Source organism: Drosophila albomicans, chromosome 3 (genome assembly GCF_009650485.2).
Source record: "Drosophila albomicans strain 15112-1751.03 chromosome 3, ASM965048v2, whole genome shotgun sequence".
In the NCBI taxonomy this organism is placed as follows: domain Eukaryota; kingdom Metazoa; phylum Arthropoda; class Insecta; order Diptera; family Drosophilidae; genus Drosophila; species Drosophila albomicans.
In genome coordinates this window covers 1,433,011-1,456,499 of record NC_047629.2, presented here as the reverse complement: position 1 = coordinate 1,456,499, position 23,489 = coordinate 1,433,011, and the positions used below count along the sequence as shown (strand labels likewise).

The 23,489-nt window shown below is 37.0% G+C and overlaps 3 protein-coding genes across 3 annotated transcripts; 2 read left to right on the top strand and 1 right to left on the bottom strand.

Moving 5' to 3' along the window:
* Positions 1-10,698: 10,698 nt before the first annotated feature.
* LOC117569845 (ALX homeobox protein 1) lies at positions 10,699-17,350 on the top strand. Its single transcript, XM_034251174.2, has 3 exons — positions 10,699-11,435; positions 16,646-16,836; positions 16,901-17,350. Exons 1-3 carry the CDS (start codon positions 11,060-11,062, stop codon positions 17,228-17,230), a joined length of 897 nt encoding a protein of 298 aa, XP_034107065.1. The 5' UTR covers positions 10,699-11,059; the 3' UTR covers positions 17,231-17,350.
* Positions 17,351-20,222: 2,872 nt separating this feature from the next.
* Positions 20,223-20,996, bottom strand: LOC117571561 (uncharacterized). The gene has a single exon (XM_034253765.2). The coding sequence runs from the start codon at positions 20,889-20,891 to the stop codon at positions 20,352-20,354; it is 540 nt and encodes a 179-aa protein (XP_034109656.1). The 5' UTR covers positions 20,892-20,996; the 3' UTR covers positions 20,223-20,351.
* Positions 20,997-21,678: 682 nt separating this feature from the next.
* Positions 21,679-21,972, top strand: LOC117566792 (neuropeptide-like protein 31). Its single transcript, XM_034246335.1, has one exon. It carries the CDS (start codon positions 21,679-21,681, stop codon positions 21,970-21,972), a length of 294 nt encoding a protein of 97 aa, XP_034102226.1.
* The last annotated feature ends 1,517 nt before the right edge of the window (positions 21,973-23,489 follow it).

Genomic DNA, 23,489 nt, shown 5'->3' with positions numbered 1-23,489 from the left:
AGTTGTGCAAATGGCGGGCAGTATTCTGACGCTTCATACTGTTCTAACTCTAAACTTAATCATCAGTATATTTGCAGTTTATATGGTAACAGCCCTAGTTAATGTCATCGTATCACATTATTATTTTATAATGCTCCATGTTCATAATCACTATATACTGTTAAAACAAGAACTGCGCTCAGTACTTTCTCAAACTCGAGATTTGGAAGAAGAGCGAAGAAAAGCTACTTTCATGATCAAATGTTGCACTTTAGCTGATCAATTGGAGGCCATAGCTAAGAGACAATCCGAATTGCAGAAACTGATCGATCTCATGACTATCATCTTTGGGATTCAAGGCTTTTGTTTATCCAGCAGCTCTTATATGTCATGTATTGGTACCATCTACTTTACCTTCGCTGCTCTGAAAAGAACCTCTGGAATGAGTTGGGGGCCTTATGTATACCTCCTACTTTCCATTGAAATTGGAGTTTATTTTCTGGATCTTGGAATCACCGTCGATAATATATTCACTGTTCTTGATGACCACGACGAATTAGAGCAGCTATTAAACGAATACTCGTCGTTTGCCATCGGATTAGATCAGAGGCTCGAGGCGGTCGTATGTATGCTTAACGAATTATAAAAATATTTTCTATCTAAAGTTTTCCAATAGTTCGAAAGCTTTCAACTTCAACTAGCACACCATCCCCTTAAGATTCCCATCCTTGGACTCTACAATATGAATAAGACAGTAGCTATTTCAATGACAAATTCAATTATCATAAATTCCATAGTTCTCATCCAGTATGAATTGAAATATTCGTAGGCATAAATAAATGTAATTAAATAATATTTCAATTATTTATAACATTGAAAAACTTTTTTAACTCGTATAGATCGAATATACAATTTTAATTTAATAACCAAAATATAAATATATTTATAAAGTTTGCAATTTTTGATAAGCTTGCTCTAATCTTTTTAAAATTATTTCTTTTAACATGTCTATTGTTAAAACTTTAAACCAATATAAATAATATATGTTTTCAAGAATATTGAAATTAGTTGTTGTGTATATGTAGATTATTTTTTAATATATTGTATTAATTTTAAATTAAATCAAGTTGCTACACAAAGGAAGATTTATGTTCTTACCTAAAGTAGAGTTGTTGAAGTTCGATATGAGACGCTTTAAGCCAACGACTTTAAGGTTCTCTTATCGATCTGCACACTCGAATTGTGTGCGGCTGTATACGTGCGTATCTATCTATGTATGTGTGGCTGTGGATGTAGTTACATCCTTTCAACATGAATGAAGTAGAGCAATTCATGAAGCAGCGGCCAAAGAAAACACAATATGCTTTTGACAGGCAGACACAGATTCAGTTTGAAGCTGCATGGGTCTGATTTTTTTACCCGCTACCCGCATAAGGTAGAAGGGTATTATACCTTTGTGCGTACAGGAATCGTATGTAACAGGTGTCGTCTTCGATCTCATACAGTATATACATATATTCTAGATCAGCGTCAACAGCCGAGACGATAAAGCCGTCCGTCTGTCGAAATAAAACACTGGATCTCAGACTATAAAAGATAGAACAATAATTTTTTTGGAGCGCTCATTATTTTTGCCACGAAATAATTTAGGATCTTAGTTGATTTGGTTGTCAATCTGGTATATTTTATACTCTATTGTATATTTTGAATATAGTAGTATATTCCAATAATAACCTTCAGTATATTTTAGTATTATTACATTATATTAAATTTGTATTTTTTTTTTAAATATTGTTTCATTGAAAATGGATGGCGGGTATTTCACAGTCGAGCATCAGCTATCTTAGTAGTGTGGGTGTCTATGTAGAGAGGAATATATCTGTTGAGGGGGTGTCTCTAACGATGTCCTGAATGTGTAATAAAAAGCCCAAATACCCAATAACAGGTGCAGGAGGGTAAGAAGCAACAAGGTGTCCATCCACTACAAGCAGAACTGTATCGTTTTCTCTTGTCAATGGTATGTGTAATTGCAGACAAGCAGAGCGATAATGCCAGTTTCATAAAGTGTGTGGATGTTTCTATGGACTTTGGGAATGGCAGTAGTAATGGGGAAAGGGTAATGGGTATTGCCATGCCAGGATTCCTTTGTGTTGCGATTGCCAGGCATTTATAACTTGGCTCCTTGTCCTCGCCCAACGACACTGACAAATCCTGTCGCAGAGTCACGGCATCGCATCGCATAGCATCGCAGAGCTCGATGGAGCGTCAATTCTTTGCCACAATGGCAAATGGCAACAAAATAAACGAGCTTCCATTCAATTTTCCACGAGCACGAGAATACAACGATTCTGTATTTGGCTCTGGTTCTCGGCTATGGCTCCTGCCACTAGTCTGATTGGCTGCCGGCTGTCAGTTTAGCATAAGTCGCTGTTTTATCCGGGGTCCAATATGCATTGCCAACTGGTAGACGGACGGGCGTAACGCCAATAAGCTTGCATTGACATTTTAGCATAATGCATTGCAGCAGCTTTAGTTGGAAGCCAAAACCAACAGCACGACAAGGACAACAATCGACTCACTGAGTGTTGCCTTCTGACACGCCACCGAGAGTGTGGGATGAAAGAGGGAGAGGAGCTCACTGTGTATGCATCGTGCGTCGTGTTCGAGTGGTAAATGCAACTTCAATTGGATCTGATCTATGTATATCGAAAGTGGCTGAGTGCATGTCCCGTAAAATGGCCCCAATTACAATAATATGTACAAATGCTTTACATGAAGCGGTCAGATGAATGTCCTGTCTATTTCTTTGGCTCAATTCAATTGGCTTAAAGTGTCCAACCGGCTTTAGCTGGATGGGTAAAGTTTGAAATCAATACAAGCAAACAAATATACTTATGTACTTATCTTGTTCCTTAAGGATGTCACGATAAGTTTGAACATTATTTTCCAGAGGGTTCGACAAAGAGATACCCTCAACCAATGCATTACTAATCCTTAAAGGCTAAAAAATTTTTAGATGAAGGACAAATTAATGTGATTGTGGCTAAATTAATTCCAATATAAAATATAATTTTTTTAAAAAGGCAACACATTTGTTCACAATATATTTAATTATTATTTTTGAACAACTCTTACTCTTATTAATGCAGGACAGTATTTAAAGTATGTGGACAATATTGCAAATAATCATCATATCAAACACCTAAGATCAAAACCAATTTTTGTACTTAGAAATTGCTTTCAATGGAAGCCAAATTTGGCAGGCACTTTTATATATATATATATATATATATATATATATATTAAAGTTAGAGAAATTTGCTGAGAAACCTTTGCAAAGTTACAAGAGCAATTGTAATGATCATTGCAACTGCTGGTCGGAATTTCCAATATGCTGGCATTGGCTGTGCCTTCAAATTTGGATTATGACTTACAAAAAATATGTCAGCATCCTGGCACGGTGCGCATTCTCAAAAATTCATAGGAAATCCCGCAGCCCGTGCAAGAAAAATGAAAATTAAATTGAATTTTCCAAAAGGCACGCACATAAATCCGAGGGCAAAAACCGTGGATACAACGGGCAAATGAAAGAATACAACAACAACAACCAAAACGTTGAAGTAAAGTGAACAGTACGAAAGAAATATTCGAAAGATGGCGTCAGATGAAAATTTGTAGTTTGCTTTTGCCGAAGGCCAAAAATTGTGCTCAAAAGTATCATAAATATTTGATTTTCACATTTTACAACGTCTCCGTCTGGCCGGATATGTCTGTCTGTATCTCTGTCTCTCTGTCTGTTACAGCCAACGCGCTGGCTTGGGTGCCAACAAAATTGATAAGTTTCAATGATTACGTTTTAAAATTGATATAATTTGTGCACAATTTTCAGCAATTGGCGAATGTCGCGTACGTGATGAGATTTTCATAAGCGATTTTCTCAAACGTCATCAAGTGCATTCGACATAGATGGAATGGGAATATTCGCCGGATAATATTACTCCAATCAGTTTTAAGGTTCAAATACTTTTGAGTGTAGTTTGCCAATAAAATTTCCATGTTTGCTAAACAATAGAATCGATTGCAAAATATTTGTATTATTATTAAACACTCGGATTTGGAGTATACATATGTATGTTATACTACAGAGTACTTCTGTAAATATAACACAAACGTTTTACATAATTTCTTAATCATTTTATTACTTTATCTTTTAAAAATTCTATAAAAATGATTAAGCTTAATATATAAACTATTTGCTATTATTTCTTTTACATTTTTCTTTTTTCTCATTTTGTTCTTTTACCAACATATTATAATAGGATTTTGTGTTTTAAGCTGCTCCCTAAAGTGCCTTTTCAGCCATTGCAATAAGCATCGCATAGACTAGATGTAGTATGCTTGTCATTTAGGGAACATTGTGTTAATACTTTCATTAGGGTTGCGATGCAAACTGGCCATCATACAAAGAAGGGTCTTAAGAAGCTCTAGGATGAATGAATGTACTGCTACCAGTGTGAGTACAACGAGTGTGTGAGATTCACATTGGCACAAGCCGGTGCTCGTAAATACTTTTTATGTACACCTGCACATTACAAACTTTAAAATTTATGTGTGTGTATAAGGTTGTAGGGAGTTTTGGTCCGTGTACGGCTCGTATTTATGGATGTGGCGTCGTGAATGTTGCGGCATATTTGGTTTCGGCGTGCGAAATGCATTTTATGAATCTTTTATGGCTTTTAATGTGGAGACACCTGCAGACACAACACCCACACACACGCAGTTGTATGCACGCCCACACATACACACATATACATAGGTGTTCGCTGAGATTGGCTCCACCTGGCGCTGACTTTATGCGACAGTGGCGTCACACAATCAACGCCAGCGAGTGCCGCCCTCGCCCAAAACGGCAATGGAGTTCAGCAGGCTTGATGGGCGTTGTCATAAAAAGAGCAAAGGCGGCAGGAGTGTGTGTGGCAATCGGGTAGAGGATGAGGAGGAGCAGGAGGCCACATATACCTTTAGCTTTTCCTTTATGGCATATAGTAGCTGGATGCGCAATCTGCTCACGCGCCGGGAGCGTATATCATCCTGGCCTAATCCTTGGTGGGCATGGCTTTTACTAAGCGCTGCACATGAAATATTCCCACCGAAATAACTTGAAACTCAAGCAACAAAGTTGCTGTTGCTGCTGCTGCTGCAATGTGATTTATGAGCTACTCTCGTCGCTCTTAAGGCACGAGTATTTTGCCGCTGCCACGCCCACTCATTAGTCTGCGGCTAGTATAAAATGTATGCTTATCCATGTGGATATAAAATAACGATGTCTTTCTCATACTCATTGTCGTTGGCGTTGTCGTTGTTTTGTTACTCGTCAACCATCGAATATTGCAATTCCAATGCGAGTTGCATTAATAAATGCTTCTGCCACAACTTCTGAAAAGCACTTGAAGTTAAATTATTTGCATCTCAGGTGCACTGATAACCATAAAGTAGAAGTAACTCCTTGGATACCAAGGTAAATAATAAATTGACCAAGGATAAATTTTTGATGCGGCTGGTTGAATAACAAGCGCCTAGTTGAAAGTCATAAACTAAATTCTTAGCCTTGTCACTCTTTAAGTTGAGTAGCGAAAATCAAAATAATCTCGCAAAGTTAATAAGAAATCTGAAAGGAGTAAAAAAGGTAAGGTATCTAGTACAAAATTCTCTTATCTTGGCGCACCCTTTATTTCAGCCATCAATGAGATTTGTGAATCATTTAAATTGAACGGTGCTTACTCAAGACCCAAACATATGTACATTTCAAAAATTTTGCTTTACGCTCGAAAACCATCTTCAGCAAAATGTCAACAAAATGCTTAACATTCGATGTTTTTGTAAACATTTTTTTGCAAATGCAAACAAGTGGGCCATAGGAGAAACTCAAAAGACTTGTAGAACAGTCATCCAGTTGAGTGGTTGGATGCGCACTTGAATGTGTAATCAATACCCAATTTAATCATGCGAAAAGCTGAGCATTAAAATAATTACATTTCGTCAATGCACTCGCAACTGTATTGTAGTTATAGTACGATATGTGAGCATTATATTGCATTAACTACGTTTAAGCTGCTTGTCGTCAATCTACTTGACCCAAATTCAAATGCGCTAAAGTGAAAGCTAAAAATCGCTTGCACTTTTTTTGCGCTCACAATTTTCAATTGAATTTTATTGTCATTTCTTCTGCACTTGGTCGGAGGGTTTGGTGCTCTAATTGCATCTGATTGCAGTTCCAAGTTACTAGCTGGCCGATAGCAGCTCAGGATGGCAATGACAGTTGCTAGTCTGGCATCCGCAGATCGGCATCCGTTGATTTTTCAATTCGCGTAATTCGCGTCTTTTGCTGCAGTTCATCCGCCGGCAACCGTGAGCGAAATTTAAATGGCGCTGACTTTGCAGCTGACTGCACTGAGCTCTGTCACTATGAGTAACAAGAAGAACATCAAACGGTAAGAGAAACAACCCAGAAAACGATAGTTGAAATCGGTTGACTTGCAAATACTCTTCACTCCCATATGAAAAATACAATAAATACAAAAATGGTGGTATACACAACTACCGATTAATATTGCTTTGAAATAATCATAAAGTAAGCATTATACAATATTACTTTATTTTAAAATTTGTATAACATACATTTTGTGATACTTTTTAAATTTATAAATATTTTTATAGTTTTTAATAGTGAATTAGAAATTAATGTTCTTCTTTTCAGAGAGTCAACTTTTCCGTTACCAGTTGTGGCCATTCGTATTCTTGACAACTCTCTGTGCAACTCTCTGTGCACAAACGAGTATCGAGACACAAATTGAAAATGTGCAATCGACGCATAACTTGGCGATAACTGCACCCACTGCGAATTTCGAATTCTCCCTCATAATGGGGTATTTTAGCAATAAAATGATTTCAAAATTATTGCAAGTTGAAAGAATGTGTAGTAAAAACATTGGAGTATTATGGCAAAATAGTTTTTAATTAGAAAGTTAAAGCAATTTGTAGCCGCAGTTAATCAGCAAAACTATTCTCGCACGAGTTTGTACTCGAACATACAACCTTTCAATTTCCTTGTCGGAAAAGACAGCAACAAGCGCGAAAAATGAACATGGAACTACTGGGGTACTAGGGTAATGCGGTAATAGTGGGGAGGAGAAGGGGGAGGGAGGCTCTGTGGAATGTGGGAAACGGGGTCTTTGAAGTTCATGTTGTTTGTCAAGAAAATGAATTTCACTTGACGGCGATTATGTGGCAGCCATTCAGTCAGCCAAGTTGTAGCACTGGCAAAAGTTTTGTAAAACATTTCCGATATTTCAAATAACACCGCACCAAAGCAGCTGCACACCGCAACACGCCCACTTTTCACTTGATTCCCCCTCCTTCCCCTACAGCCTGCCTAAGTTCATGTCGAGCGTGTCGTCTAACCAAAATGCCAAACGAAACGGGCTGCCTGACAGCAGCCATAGGGTAGCGAAGGGTAAAACTTTGCCTAAATCACTTAACAGAAAACAAGTGTTGGCATGTGCCCTTCTACCAAGAATTTGCCATTCCCTCCTCCTTGTCCTCCCTCTCCAGCAACCTCATCTCATCTCTATCACACAAAACTTGCTCTGCGCCTTCTCAATGAAAAGTTTTGCTTTCTCAATTTTTTTTGTTTTGTTTTTACAATGCGAATGCGAATACGAATGCGAATGCGAGTACGCAATGAAATATAATAACAAGAAATAACCGGAAGCAGTACACAGGAAGCGTGCTGTTTGACATACCGCACATACAACTACGATACCCGCACCCCTTAACTCCCTTTAAGAGCTGTCACCGTGTCACCCCCCGGTTGAGTATGCGTAAACAGAAAATCAATTACATGTGCATACACAACTGGCGCCCACTAGCGTCCTGCAGCTGCAACATTTGAAAGTTCTGAGAATGGGGATTTACATTAATTACGGCACAAAAAGCTTTTGACTTTTATTGTGACATAGGCTTGGTAACTACGTAACTACGAGGGTATGCGTGATTGGGTGGGTGTGTGGTGTCTATATAAAATGTATGAATATTTCAGTCCCCACGGAATGGAGCAAACTTTTAAAAGCATGTTAAGAGTGACCTCCTCAACACACGCCAAAATGTCCATTTAGTTGGCTATCCAAACTCATACAAACGCACACGAAGGAAGTCTTCCCTCCTTCTGAGTTGGGTCAGCATCAGTTTTTCCAAGCTGACTATGTGAAACTATGGGCCTAGTTCGATTTTGAAGTCGCTTGCATAATTTATGAAAGGCATCCCGACATTGCAATTTATGTTGCCATGTTTCATACCCCCAAATCCTCACAACGCGAAATGCACTGCACAATGCGGTTTGGTTGCCATTGCCGGAGCTCGTTTCCTTGCTCTTTCATGCGACTGAAACGCTGAATTCATGAAAATTATAATACATCCATTCACTGACTTGTTTAAGGAGTTCTTCACTTCTAGTAGTTGAAGACTTCAGAGAAAGTTATCAGTTTAAAAAAAAACTAAATATGTATCGATTCATTCAACGTTACAAAACATGATTATATATTATTATTATACATTTTAAAATATTTATTTGTCAGTGTATAGACTAGGTAAAAATTGAAGGTTGTGAAATTATAATTTTACAATTAAAATAAATATATAAAAAAAAAAAAAATGCAGAGCTCTTCTCTATGAAATACTGACGACATATTCCACATATATTAAAAATTACTTCTACAGGTAATTCGAAGAAAACTGAAAAAATGTGTCTGCTGAGTTTGCACAGTTTTTCAAATAAATAAGAAAGACATATTTATTATTTTTTGTTATAACACGAAATACTCACTTTATTTCGATAGAAAGACTTCAAAATGGAAATCGTCTCGTCTAAAAAAAAACACTCTTGTTGTTTTTTGTAATGGAAATTTTATTTGTTGCATACTTTTGGGAGCAGCGGTAAAATTCTACAATTTACCGTACAATTCTTCATACATTTGAATGGCATGTAATTTGAGAAGTTGGCGCTCAAAGCCAACAAACACAACATGGGCGTTCCACAAAATTATTGAGATGCCTGTCCGTTGTCTTAGACATTCCGCCTTCACCCATTCCAATGGTCATGCCAAGTGCAGTTACTTTATGCTATCTGACAGCATTAAAAGTGTCTGCTCAAATTTCTAACTTGCCCGAAGAATTTCTGCTGCTTTTTTCGCTGTTTTGTTTGTGTTTTATGTATGTGTGTGTGTGTGTGTGTGTAGAAAATGGATAAAAACTGTACCCCGACTCCTTTCGGTTGCACGCGAGAAATGTTTCGTGACAAAGAATTTCAAAACTGAAACAGAAGCAGAACCAAAAGCAGTGGCTGAAGAAAAACGTCTGTGAGACATTGTAAAGCGTTGCAAGTAGCGCAAAACTTTGAAGTTTTATTAAAAATACACACCGCAACATTCTTCAAAAACTTTGCACACGAAAACGTGAGATAATTTAGGAAGTCGGAGCCGTGAGACAGAGCCTGCTCCTAGACACTCGGGGGCAGGTGAATGGCATCGTTCATAGTGTTCTTACCGCGGTAGAGAGTGTCAAGTACTTTGGATAAACTTTTGTGACAGCTCAATTTGGGGAAGAAATCGTATGAGGGCGCGTTGCTTGTGGTTATGTCAGGAATATTAGAATATTAGTTGATAGTTTCGCTGCCTTTGCATCTGACTTTGCCTTTGCTGGAAGCTAATGAGGAGATGTAAGTAAGTAAAAGAGCAAACTGCTAATGACGGGCTCATAGCGATGCAGTTGACAGAGCAATTAACGCAATTTGTATACTAAAAGTCGATGCTTTAAGCTTTTACACACACTCTTTACAGTGATGCCGGACACATATTGTACAATAATTCTCACATATCAGCCAACACAAGTTGGTTTACGTGACCTATTGCGTAATAAACACCAAGCACCATCAATTATCAGGCCACAAATAGACACATCCCAATGCAAACAGAGCTGTATCAGCTGCAAATGATACACAACAAGAACATCAACAACAGGAGCGATGGAGCGATGCACTTAACTGGCAGTTCCGCCCACGTTCCGCTCCCTGAGCTGAGCTGAGCTCGTGGGCATGTCATGCTGGCAGTGGCAGTGGCAGTGGAAGAGGAACATTAACATCATGTTGTGGTTATGGAAATTAGCTGGAAAGGATGACAAACATTGTGCGTGCCAAGATTTATGCTCAGCTCGAAACCCAAGTACTTGATGCACTACTTCTCATGCACATCCTGTGAAAATGGAGCAGCAACAGCAACAGTTATGCCAAGGATAGGAGGCGGGGCTGCGCACACCGTCCCACCTAATTGGTATTTATTGCTATTTAAATGCAACAAGAACTTGTTGCTACTTTTCACCTCGTATTTCATCTGATTTTACTAGGCACAAGAGCATCGACAAAGTGAACGCCCCCAAAATGTCGGATCGGAAGGCACAGATCTTATGGAACAGCCAATAGCATTTGAATGCTATAATTAGGCACGATCGTTCATAGCGAGAAAAAGAGAGCAAACATGCTTGAAAGACTCTTGCTCAAAGCACATACAGATGTTCATGTGTGCGTGTGTGAGGATGGATATCTTTTGGATACGAGGCGAGCATTTGCTCGCATCTTGAGGCTAATTTCAGTGGGCACACGACTTTGGCACGGTTTAGTATCGTCGCGACAATTATCGTAATTAACTCGTTTATGTGTTGTGTGCTAATCCAATTATCCAAGTTCGCGCAGGATGCCCCCAAGAAGACGCAGCATGCAACGTGGCAGTGAAACGAAATAAATTAATTCAATCAGCATACAATTAGAGAGACAAATGAAGAATTTTAACGCACAATTCGCATACCTAATTGAATTGTGTTGCATTCTATTCCTCTCATTATCTCCGTCATCATCATCGTCATCAACATCATCATCATCAGCAGTGTCATTGTCAACGCGCTTGTCACTGTGAACCAATTGTTCAATTAGCTAAAACAGTGATTTAAGAAATTTAAATTCAATTTGTCAACCATGCTAAACTATCAGCAGCAGTTGCATTCGCTGCCCGTCGGCAATGCCGGCAATTTCTATTATGCCGCCACATCGGCAATCCCGTCGGCAGCATCCAATCCATCCGGGCCTGAATCTGCATCCGCATCCGCAGCTGCATCTGCATCTGTATCTCTACCTCACTCTCTGTCATCCGCTGAGGTCGCGTATCCCTCACAGCCACATCCAATGGAACTGGAGCAGAAGCTGCACGATGGTTTCTATTCGAAGGATAAACTCAGTGCAAATCGAAGAGAGTTTGACAAAATGCACAGATTCTCCGTTGATAATCTTATTGAATTGAAACAGGATGCGCATGCAAAGAGCAAATTGCCTCTGGAAATGTCTAATAATTTTGGTAAGTCTAATATAAATATAATGAAATCTACTATGTAAGGACTTTTAGCGAATCAAGTCTTCTCTCCTATATTCCAAATCTTATAAACGATTTTAATTTCAAATATTTTACTCAAAATTCAATATATATTTTTATTTTTTTAAAATTGCCATTGCTTTTTATTATTTTATATTATATTATACTATTTTGACTTTATGAAAGCGAATAGTAATTGCTATATATGTTTATATACCACGCTTAAGTGTAATGTTGAAGCTAGAACATACAATGTAGTATGTATTTATGTTTCTCAAATTTGGTTGCCACCAGATGCAAATTGTAGAAATTATTTAATTATTAATTACTGTAAATGTGACTTTGGCAGAAAATACGGCATATTTTGCAGTCTATAGTATATTTTGAGTGAGGTTCAATATCGATATACCAAATATGGCCGTTAGTATATTTTAGTATTTTGGGATATATCCTTGGTTTTTTGTGAAAATGGGTAGCGGATATTTTCCAGTCGAGCACACTGAAGCTTTCTTACTTGTTTAATTTTGTTTTTAAAATGTGTTATTTAATTTCTCACACAATATTTATAATTAAAAGTGAAAACAAAAATGTTTTTTTCAATTATGAAACAATTTTTTATGAATTAATGGATAATTGAAAGCACAATATTTCAATATATATATATATATATATATATATATATATATATATATATATATATATATATATATATTTATTTTCTCGACTATAGAAAGGTGACGTTAATATATTAAAATTATTCCCATGAGCCATGAAACCATTATAAATATATGTTAAAACAATTGTTTGCTATTTTTTAATGGATTTTTGTGTATTTGTTTTAAAGCTCCGATATGGTTAGTTACATATGTGTTTTTTTATTGATGAACACGTTTTGTTAGTAATAAAGCATTCTCGAGTAGAGTGTTTTTGTCCCATTAATTATGTTATTAATAATGCTATTATGTCATTAATATTATTGCTTCACTTTGAAACGCACTTTAAAGAACGTGTTAGTTACAATAGCTAATTAAATTTGTTCTGCTCTTAAGGGTTCCATTCAAAATATTTAGTATGATTTTAGGTTTATCCAATGGGACATCAAATTAACATGTGTAGAGTTGATTGAATAAAACAAATTGTAGCATTGAAATAAACATATATAACGTTAATATTCAGCACTCATTGAAAATAGAAAATATGTATATATGTTATATGCATATTGACGCAGTCGAATTTCGTTCATTATCGGCCAGAATTTCTTTTTTGGCGCACATTATCATTATTTTTGGTACTTAACAATTTTAAATAGCACATTAAATAACAACGGAACACAACTATATTAAAGGATTGGTTATCTACTGGCTAAAAACACCGATACCCAACTAATGTCGTATAATATGAAACAATAAAAATATAATAATAAAATCAATTGAAAATTTAGCACAAAAAACAGTGCAATAAAGAAGGGGAAAAATATAAGGACGAATTAAAATATTATATAGTATGAATAAGCTTTTTTTGTTGTAATGAAGATTCGGAAAAATAAAATACCATAAGTTTGAAAATAAGTGCATTAAATATGCAAAATAAGAAAATAACTTCCATGTGGCACTACATTTTAATCCCTAATCTAGAATAATTAAAATATTGAGTCAATTAGAGACTTACAGGTTTTTTCCTGTTTAAATTAAATTACACAATGAATGAATGCCAGAGCTTTTTAGCTTATGATTTTTAAAGTAAATGATATTCTTGGTTTCGATATAAATTAGAGTAGCAGATCAAAAGACATTTTTAAAGAATATTTTGGACTACACTTGTAATTATGCAAATACATGTTTAAAGAATGTGTAAGGTTTTTTGCATTTGTGTGTCTATAACGTGTTATAATTACAAACTCATGGTCGAGCAGTCCTAGATGTTTATGAATTTCAAAGATTATCAAATATATTCTTATTTTAAATATATCTTTTTAATATTAGATCTTTATAGAAAACTTTTGCAATAAATTAATGTTTAATCTTCTTAATCAGTTATAATTCAATTGGATAACTTAGCATTGAATATCAGTTTCCTCACTTCTTAAACACCCTCGACAGATTTGTGAAATGATTGTACAAATACATTTTTTAACTCAAGCAAACGTCTTCTTCAGGGTGGTAATCATCAGGAAATAAATTCAGTGCATTTTATTTTATTTTTTTGGTTTACCCAACCAAATCTTTTACCCACGCCATTTGTCTCAATTTGTCAGCGAGGCTGTCCGCAGAGTTGCATCGTAGATCAGCGGCACGTTATGCAGTATGCCAAGCACTTCATAGGAGCAACTGCAGTGCCCAATGAGGTCCCCAGGGAGGGGTAGAAAACGAGATGTTTAATTTGAATTGCCAGCGAATCGGGCAACGAGCGATAAAAAACAGTTGCAGCTTAATAAAAAGAAAGCAAGAGCCGAACACGAGATGTGAAAACCGAAAGGGAAACCTCAATCAGAAAAGCATGAACTGCGATAGGCATGAGAAACGGAAGGGATGGGATGGGAAAGAAAACGAAAAGGAAAAGCGAATGGAACTGAGACTGGCACATGTTACAATCCAAGCAATGACAAAAATAAACACACGCCTCTGGCCTCAACCATTTACAGCACACGCGGGATAGGCGGCCTGGTTGAGCTGGAAAAGGGGGGCTGCAACTAGTACTGCGATCTGGCTGGTCGTTTTATGCTCCACTTGGAAAATATAGGCACTGCTCTGGTGGCTGATGCCTGATGCTCGCTGATGCTGATGCTGTGCTGTGCTGTGCTGGGCGCTTTCGCTTGTTCAAAGGCATGCGGCCTCTGAGGGAATATCATGTCAGCTTTGATTACGTTTTGTCATGTTGACAATGTTGAAGTGCTGTCTGTCTCTTTAGCTGTCTGTCTGTCTGTCTACTAGTCCGCTTGTCTGTGTGACTGCTGTTGCTGCAGTCGTCGGAATTGCTACCAAAAAGGAAAAACTAGCGATTGAAAGACAGCTTCTGATACCATTGCCATTGCCAGCTATCACAATAGGACGCGCATATTTCATAGCAAATTATGCCGTTGACAACCTGAACAGCATCAACAAGGACAACAACCAGGCCAACAGACAACATGTCGCCTTGAACGGATAGAGATGGAGAAGAAAGAGAGAGCGAGAGCGAGAGAAGCGCCTTTAATGTTGACATCCCGCCGCCAATGCAGTGACAGAGGCATAAGACATGAAGTACGGGCCTACATAAAACGGTGGCTCAGCCGCAACCACAACAGCAACGGCAGCAGCAACTACAACAGCAACAAAAATGCATCAAGATGACACTGTCAGACATTTGGATATGCAATTGGCGGCGGCATAAATGAGCGAATGTCGCCCACATATGGCACCTAGATGTCATGCATGAGTTGCCACTGACACAGACACAGACGCACACACGCACACTCTTACACACTCACCTACACACACAGCTGCAGTCACCTACATAAATCACACATCATCACATTTATGCATATCCTATCCCAGCTAGGCAAGCGAGTATACATACATCTTCTGCCTGCTTGCGCATGATATCATAAATTCTCAGCTCATTTCAATTCAAATTTATCATTTATGGGTTGAACAACGCCACAAGCACAACAAATTCAATTCTGCTATAGGTGAAAACATATAAATCTTATGACTCTCAATAGAATCCAAAATGTATAAGGTATTATTTTGACAATTCGAAGATAGAGTAGAAATAGAAATAGATAGAGTGCAAAATCAAATATATGAAAAATAAACCTAACCTAATAACGGTTGAAAGTAATTAGAATCTGGTATACTTTGAAATATATGGTATATTTTCGACGAAGTATATATTCATGTGCAAAATAAAGACTTTAGTATATTTCAGTATTTTTTCGATACATTTTTGTGGTATATTTTAAAATCGATACAGTATTAATTTGCTTTTATCGAAAATGGGTGACTCATTGTCGAGCGTACTCGACTCTACTTGTTTTTAATGAAATTAATAAATAACAATTTTGACCAAAAAACAATTTTTTTTTTGATAATGAGAGAAATACTCTTTTCTACAGACAATAACAAACAATTTTGTAAATAATTTATTTTTATTTAACCATAACTTTTCATTAGAGCTTCATACCAATTTCGAAATTTAAAATAATCATCATTATCACTAATATCGTGCCAACCAAAGCGTCTGTGATTTTCTAGGGTTAAATAACCTATTCAAAATTGTTTATATCAACTCAAATATAACATTTGTTTAATGTATTTTTTGTTTCCTATTATTCCGACTTTTAAATTTGTTGGATTTATCATATAATAATGACTTTCCTTCTTCTATAAATATGTTTTAAATAATATAAGGACATTTTTAAAATGGTTGTTTGAATTCTTTGATATTTTTAAAAACAATATTAATAATAATTTATTAATAATGTTAGTGATTCTTGTTTAATATTTCATATTTAAAAAAATATTGTAAATATAATATATAATCTTATAATAAAGTTTCATATATAATTTTTATTGTTTTAAAACTATTATATAATTTATTTCTAATAACTTTTTCTTTGAATTAAACGGTAGTCACCAAATACTTGGTATAAATATCACACCATAATGTCTATTCCTTGCACACATTGTACATATGTGTGTAGATACAATCAGATATGTACACATGTTTATCGGTTTTCCCATATTTCTCGGAATGCTTTCCAAAATGAAAATACTTGGCCAGCGTAATCAATTAGTGAAAGTTGCCTCTCGCTTATTGTCGCTTAATGTCACAATTTCAGTTTAATTAATAGATCGTAAATTTGTTGCGTTTGCTTTGTCGTCGGGTTGCCACCTAAAATTAGTAGACAGCTGCCTGGCGATGTTGTCGACGCGAGATGATAGTATATATTTTATGACATATGCCATTTGTTTATGACCTCCCCCCAGATGACAATAAGCGGAGCCAAAAGGATCAAACAGAATGCAAAATTTTATGGATGCACGACCATAAAAACATACCAAAAATCCTGGGCTGTCGAATTAATTGATGTCCGGGCACTTATCGATTATTTACGAGGCTGTCGTGCAATGCCATCAAAATTGCACCACTTCCCAGAATATCAACAAAAGTGAAAGATTTTCCTAAATTGTTTTATAATTGTCTTCCGCTTGCAGGCACCGCCACCGTTGATTACCCCAACAATCTGACATCTGGGCACTCAAGAAAGCCCCGACGCAATCGCACCACCTTTAGCTCAGCTCAACTCACGGCCCTGGAGAAAGTGTTCGAGAGAACGCATTACCCCGATGCTTTTGTGAGGGAGGAGCTGGCGACAAAAGTGCATCTGAGCGAGGCACGAGTTCAAGTGAGTTAAATAAATATAGAAAAAAAAGGCAATCATCTCCAACTTTTTTATTGCCTCAATCTAGGTTTGGTTCCAGAATCGTCGAGCCAAATTCCGGCGAAATGAGCGCAGTGTCAGCATAGGTCGTCCCCTCTTGGATGCAGCCACTCAACTGGTGCCAGCTCCCATACCCAACAACATCCACAAATACCCGAATCTCTCACACACAGGACCTCCTGGCGCTTATGCCCTCAACTTTGCCCCACTAGAGCTGCGCTCCTGTCAGAACTATACCAACTGCTACAGCGGATTCTCAGCAAACCCGACCAGCAGCAGCGGCGTCTGCTCGTTCTTTGGGGCGCCCAATTACTGTATGGCAGCGAACTATGCGAAGAACGCTTATCCGTCCCTTTGATGATACTGCTGGCACCCTTGAAAGGCAAAGCATAGACTCAAATGTATTTCAATTAGCGAATTTGCTCTATTCACATAACATAATTATTAGAATGAATTAAGATTGAATTATACCTGACTTTTTAATATTTATATAGAAAAATAAACGAGAACCCTTTAAAAAATAAAATATTTGTTCGATAATATTGAGGAAATGTTAATGAAACTTTTAGCTATAAAAAAACTCTGCACTCACAATAAAATTATATACATATTATGCAAAATATAGTGGTATTTATTTTCTGTAGTGTTCAGGTGCTATATATGATCATTTTTTGCAAATAAAAATATCCACCAATAATACATATCTTGCTTAACCCAAATTATAAATAATTCAAGTTAACTTACTACTTATTTGATAATAGAAAAATTATTGATACATTTTCAAATACTAAATACATAGAACGATTGTCCAAAATCATATATGTATATTCAAATTATCGGTAAAGGTAATTTTTTGCAAATAAAAACACCCATCAATAATAAAATGCATTCTTAAATGAATTATTTTTTTTGGAAATGAGACGTAATTCGTATTTATGTAGCCACATTAATTAACCCAAATTATGAATAATTCAAGTTAACCTAATATGTCTTTGAAGACATTCCAATCAAAGGGAAGGGGAGGTAATTTATATACATACGTTATCTATGCAAAATATTCCCTTAAATGGAAAATTTTTTCTTATTTTCAACTTTTCAGCTTTTCAATTATGGTGCTGTCAGTGGCCTGCCAAATTGACATTGGTGATTTAATTATTTACTTGGATTGATGAATTAATTAAAAATTCATATTCAAGCCTTTGTTTGAGTGTGCATATGGCAGATACAAGCCCGTGTGTGTGTGCTTATATGTGCATGTGTGTGTAGCTATTACCCGCATGTGTTAATTTGTATAACACAACTTAATTAAAGTCAAAGAAAACAGGCGAGCAATCAAAAGAAAGGTAAGGGAGAACTTTGTGAGAAGCCACAACCCACTATTACCAAATACATTAGGATTGTGGCCAACTCGGTGTTGAAAGCAATTAAAAAGACAGATTGCCATAATAAACAGACAAACTACAATGCTGATATGTGGAAATGTTGAAATAAACTCGTAGACAGTAAAGAGCACCTGTGGGGAAACTGAAGTAAATCGACATTTAAAGGTTAAAGAGTTGAACGAATTAAGGATTCTTCTCAAATCTCGAGAAAAGCCAATGTAATTTATCATATGGCAAAGCCTCGCTCTAACTTATTTTCCATCTCTTATTTTAAGCACCCAAAGCAATAAGGTGGCATTAGGGGAATTTCTTTCTTGGGCAAACACTCACACACACATACACATTTCTTGGTGCTATCCCCTTAATAGACAAAAGGTTAACAAGTACCATGTAAAAGTTTAAATGCAAATAAAAAGAAAAAAATTCCCTTTTCAACATGACAGTAGGGAACGCAAGGAGTTGCAAAAAATGCAAATTAACATTTGGAATGTATACGGTATCTACCACTAATTTGCATAAAGAGAGAGAGGTAGAGAGAGAGAGAGAGAGAGACATAAATAGAAAGAGAACGAATGGTGGCAGTAAGAGCGATGAGTGCCCCATGTGTATTAAGCATTTTTACAATATTTACAAAATTGCAATAATGCCTGAAAGGCAGCACAAAGGAAGAATGCTTTTTGTCCTTTTGCGATGCGGCAAAATATCTGTACACATATAAGTAGTACATAGTTGTTGCTACCGCCAAGGAATACAAGGACGGGAAATTAACTGAGCCACGACATTTGCTGACATGCTACATGTTGCAGAACTTTGCATAAAGCAAAATAAAAAGGAAGATAAATATTTATCCCAGGCATAGAAGACGCTCAAATACACTTAGAATCACAATTGATTAGGGTAAACATATTTGCATTTTGTTTTGGGATGCCTACAAGTTTTCTTTTCCGGTTGAATTTTCTTAAAATTTAGAAATCAATACACAAATTAATTATTTACCTAACATTTCCAAAGAAAATGCATTCCAAGGTTTATACACAATTTCGATATAGAAAATTAATAAAAAAGGAACCACGTTAGGAACCACGTCACCTTAGCTCTTTCGCTGAACAAAGTAAATAACCGCCTTCTAAAGTATCTCGTGTCCAAAAGTAAATGAACTCCTTTGCGTAGGAGAAAAATACAAACCCACATACGTTGCACACATAACAAGAGAGAGAAAGTACGAGAGAGAGATAGAGAGAGAATAAAAACTGTCAAATCAAATGTCAGGCAGAAATTCCAGGGCAAACAGGACGTTTTGTCCGAGTTCGCATATCTATTTCAGTCGTAGCTTGACAGTTTATAAATTTTATAAAATGCAACTGCAAATCGCTGAGAATATCTAGATATAGGAAAATACTATATATTCCATTTACAGATTGAATCCCATTGAATCCAACATAATTATGACTTTAAAACACAGCCAAATGCTTACTTATATGGCGCATTACACACAAATCTCTATAATTAGGTGATAATTTTGCGTCTGTTAAAAAGTAATTATTCATACACATCAAAACAGATGAATGAGCACCCACACACACACACTCATACACATAAGTAGATACATATGTATGTTTGTTGTGATGCCACGGGAAACATCTTGACAAGGGCCACTTCTGTTCTGTTCTGTTCTGTTGGCTTCTGTCCTGTCAGATGAAAGACGATCCGAGGCGCAGCCGCAGCCCTCTTGACAGCTTCTTGAGCCCAAACCAATGTTATGACGAGGGTGATGAGATTTGTGACTGTAAAAGAACCATTTATGTTAAATGTGCACCACGACGATGGCACCCTGAGTTGACTCGCGTACTGTCAAAATATGAAGTCAATTGGGAGACTGTAAATATTACTTATTAGGCAGATATTAAATAATTCCTACTCATTTCTATGTATCAGCAACAATTACTATAAAGCAGTTAATGCGTTTAATTAAATTATTGTACATCTTCTTTTTATCTGTTTATTACATACTCTGGTTACATCGTTCAATTAAATTAGTGTTTACTATCTGTTCTTCTGTTGATTACATACTCTGGTTACATACATGCTGCCCCACTATTATCTCAATCGAATGATGATAAACAATGAGATTATAACTATTACTAAGAGCAGCCAAACGTTCATATTTAAGAATGAGCTACAGTTATGTTCCCTAGCATTATCCGTCACTTTTTCTTCATACTCGGCATACAAAATGGCCGAAAACTCATTACTCGGTAAATATCTGGTGGTGCAATAGGAGACCAATTCATCTGTCATCCGAAAGGAATAGTTGACGCACGACAATTTACTACGGGGATAGCTGAGAGGTTTCGGTTTTCCCACACCTCCAAAACAGCGGAAAAACGTAGAATTAACAAACTCCAGAGTTTTGCAGTTGGCAATCGTTTCACTGCGAAAGAAAATCAAATAATGTGTTTGTTTCTTTTCCATGCTGAATACGCTGTAGGGTTCGCCATCATTCAATAAATATCCGCCGTATTTGTCGGCCATGTCTTCGGGATATTCTCCACTGCAGATCATGTTCCAGGTGCGCTTCACCGAAGCATCACAACGGCCTGCGGCCATTCGTTGATCATAATTTCTTCTTCTGGGCATGGTTAATACACGTAAAACTGAAAATTTTGTTGTTGACGAATTCTATTGCTTGATCATTTTAATATCTGAGCTATTTAACTTTGCTTACTTAATCACATGTTTATTTTCTTTATTGAATCATCGGGCAACTATTCGACGTAAAACCCATGACATCACAACATGTTATCATCACAAAATGAACAACAAACATTGTCACATGCTTTAGCATAATTTAGAAAAAATACGTGTGATTATCTTTAAAATTGTTGACCTTTGAGTAAATAAAATAAACAATCGCGAACAAGTCACAATTTGTCAGGAGAAGGTATCAAAATACGAATTTGATTCAAATAGAAACCAGATGGATGAGTTTATTAACATTTGTTTACAAATGTATATAGGTACCTAACTCTGCCAATGTGATAACCAAAAAAAAATAAAAAAAAAAAAAAAGCAAAACGCAGTTGAATATATTATAACAAGAAGAAAGAAGACAGAGCGGCAGACAAAGTGGTTCCCCAAAAAATCCCCCATCGATGCCGAAGTAGCGAAGAGCGAAAATCTTACCTGTAACCGGTTCGCCTAAGGGGGCCTACATCCATTAGTTAGAAAGAACGAAATTCGTACACACTTCAAAGCGTCATCATAACGATGATGATGATGATGATGATGGTGATGACGATTATCGTCATCGCAGATCCAGTTCTGTTTGCAACCAGACTAGAAGTTTCTATATAAAATAGGCAGTATCTAAAGCGAGCACGCACATTTCGAAATCAAACTCATTGTGAACGGAACTCAAGTCAAGATGCGAGCTACTTTGGTATTCGTTGTTGTGATCTTCGCGCTCTTCTGCCTGATTGAGGCACGGCCACAGTTTGGATTTGGTGGCGGATTTGGACATCATCGTCATCATGGCTTTGGCGGCTTTGGCGGTTTCCCCGGCGGCTACGGAGGCTATGGCGGTTATCCAGGAGGATATGGAGGATACCCAGGCGGCTACGGCGGTTATCCCGGTGGATACGGTGGTGGATTCGGTGGTGCCAGTGCAAGTGCCTCAGCCTCAGCATCTGCTGGCGGTGGCGGCTTCTATGGCCGCTAATAGCTTTTTACTCTAGTAGTCAATACTGTACTTTAAGTCGGCTAAATAAAATAATAATTTTAGCTTAAAAAACTTTGGTGTTCGCCTGTCTTAAGTACTTGCCAGTTGGCTGCATTCTTTTTGGTGAGGCAGCTAATGGAATGGAATTTCGTCATAAGTTGGTGTCAAGTTTTGCACTTGAAAACAAAACAGCTGCCACTGAGTGTATGTGTGTGTGTGTATAGTGTGCAGTGTGTGGGTGCATTTACTGAGCAACTTGCCAAGAACAAGCCACACAACATTTTAAGGCAAAAAAAAAGAAACATCAAACTTTTAGTGCAGTGCGCGTCGGCCCCCAAATAAACTTTCACTTTGCTCCTGCTCCTGGTCCTTGTGGAACTGGAGCACCAGGGTACAGTTGACACATATTTCCAAGTGGTAAGAGGCAAGCAGCAGGGGACTCGCAACCAGCACATTACTCTTTATTGTGTGTGTGTGTGTGTAAGAAAAGTCTTGTACACATACATAGTATTGTGTGTACATTTCTCTGATTACTTCAAGGCATCGGTCTTACAAATTCATCTGGTTCTTGGCAATGCCAGACAGCAGTTTGGTTCAACGACTTTGCGGCATCATTAAAAGTTTTTTGGGCCTGTCATTCCTTATTGTATTTGGTGGGCAAAGTTTGCAAAGCTCAACCAGGTCCAGCATGCAGCCTTCATCACGTTGCTCGCTGTATTGTTATCATTGAATTTACGTGCCGAGACCGTGTATGAGACTGAGGCTGAGGTTGAGGCTGAGGCCGAGGAGTTGCCACAAAATGCAAGTCAGGCCATTCAGCATGCTCTTGTGCTTGACTCCAAGTTGCATTGATGACCACACTCGGTTGGCTCGCAGTCTTTGTTTGCGGCTCGCCAACCCCACACTTTCCAGAAAACGATTCATGAAAAATGTTTGCTGCGTTGTCATTGCAGGTGCATTGTGGCGCCATTGTGTCGCCATGCATTTTTACTTTGGCTCTGGACATTCTCAAGTGTCATTTTCATGCTGTTCGCCATTGAAAATCATAATATAATATAACGCATCTTGCGCCATTTTACGAGAACCTGTCTAATAACGACTGTCAGCTCAGGGTTGTCCAGGTAATATAATATATATAGTAACATATAAGGATAATGGAAACGCATAAGGAGTATGCTCAGCAATAACGCGTTCTATAAAATTAAATTCTTAAATCAATCCCGTCTAGAATTTGTTCAGAACGATTCATGCTTAGGCTTTATAATTTTTAGACAAACCGTTCTTAAAAGTATAAACGAACGAAAAAAATCTAAAAACCGGAATATGTATCTATTTTAAGTGAAAACTACTTATGTCGTTCTTTAATGCATACAAGCTTTATTCTGATTGAAATAAGTACAATTTATTCCTATAAATATAAAAACAAAAAATTCAAAAATTCGAGAAATTGTGAATTGATGCACAGCGAATGTGTTAATTCCTATCCTACAATATTTGGACATAAATTCTGAAGTTTA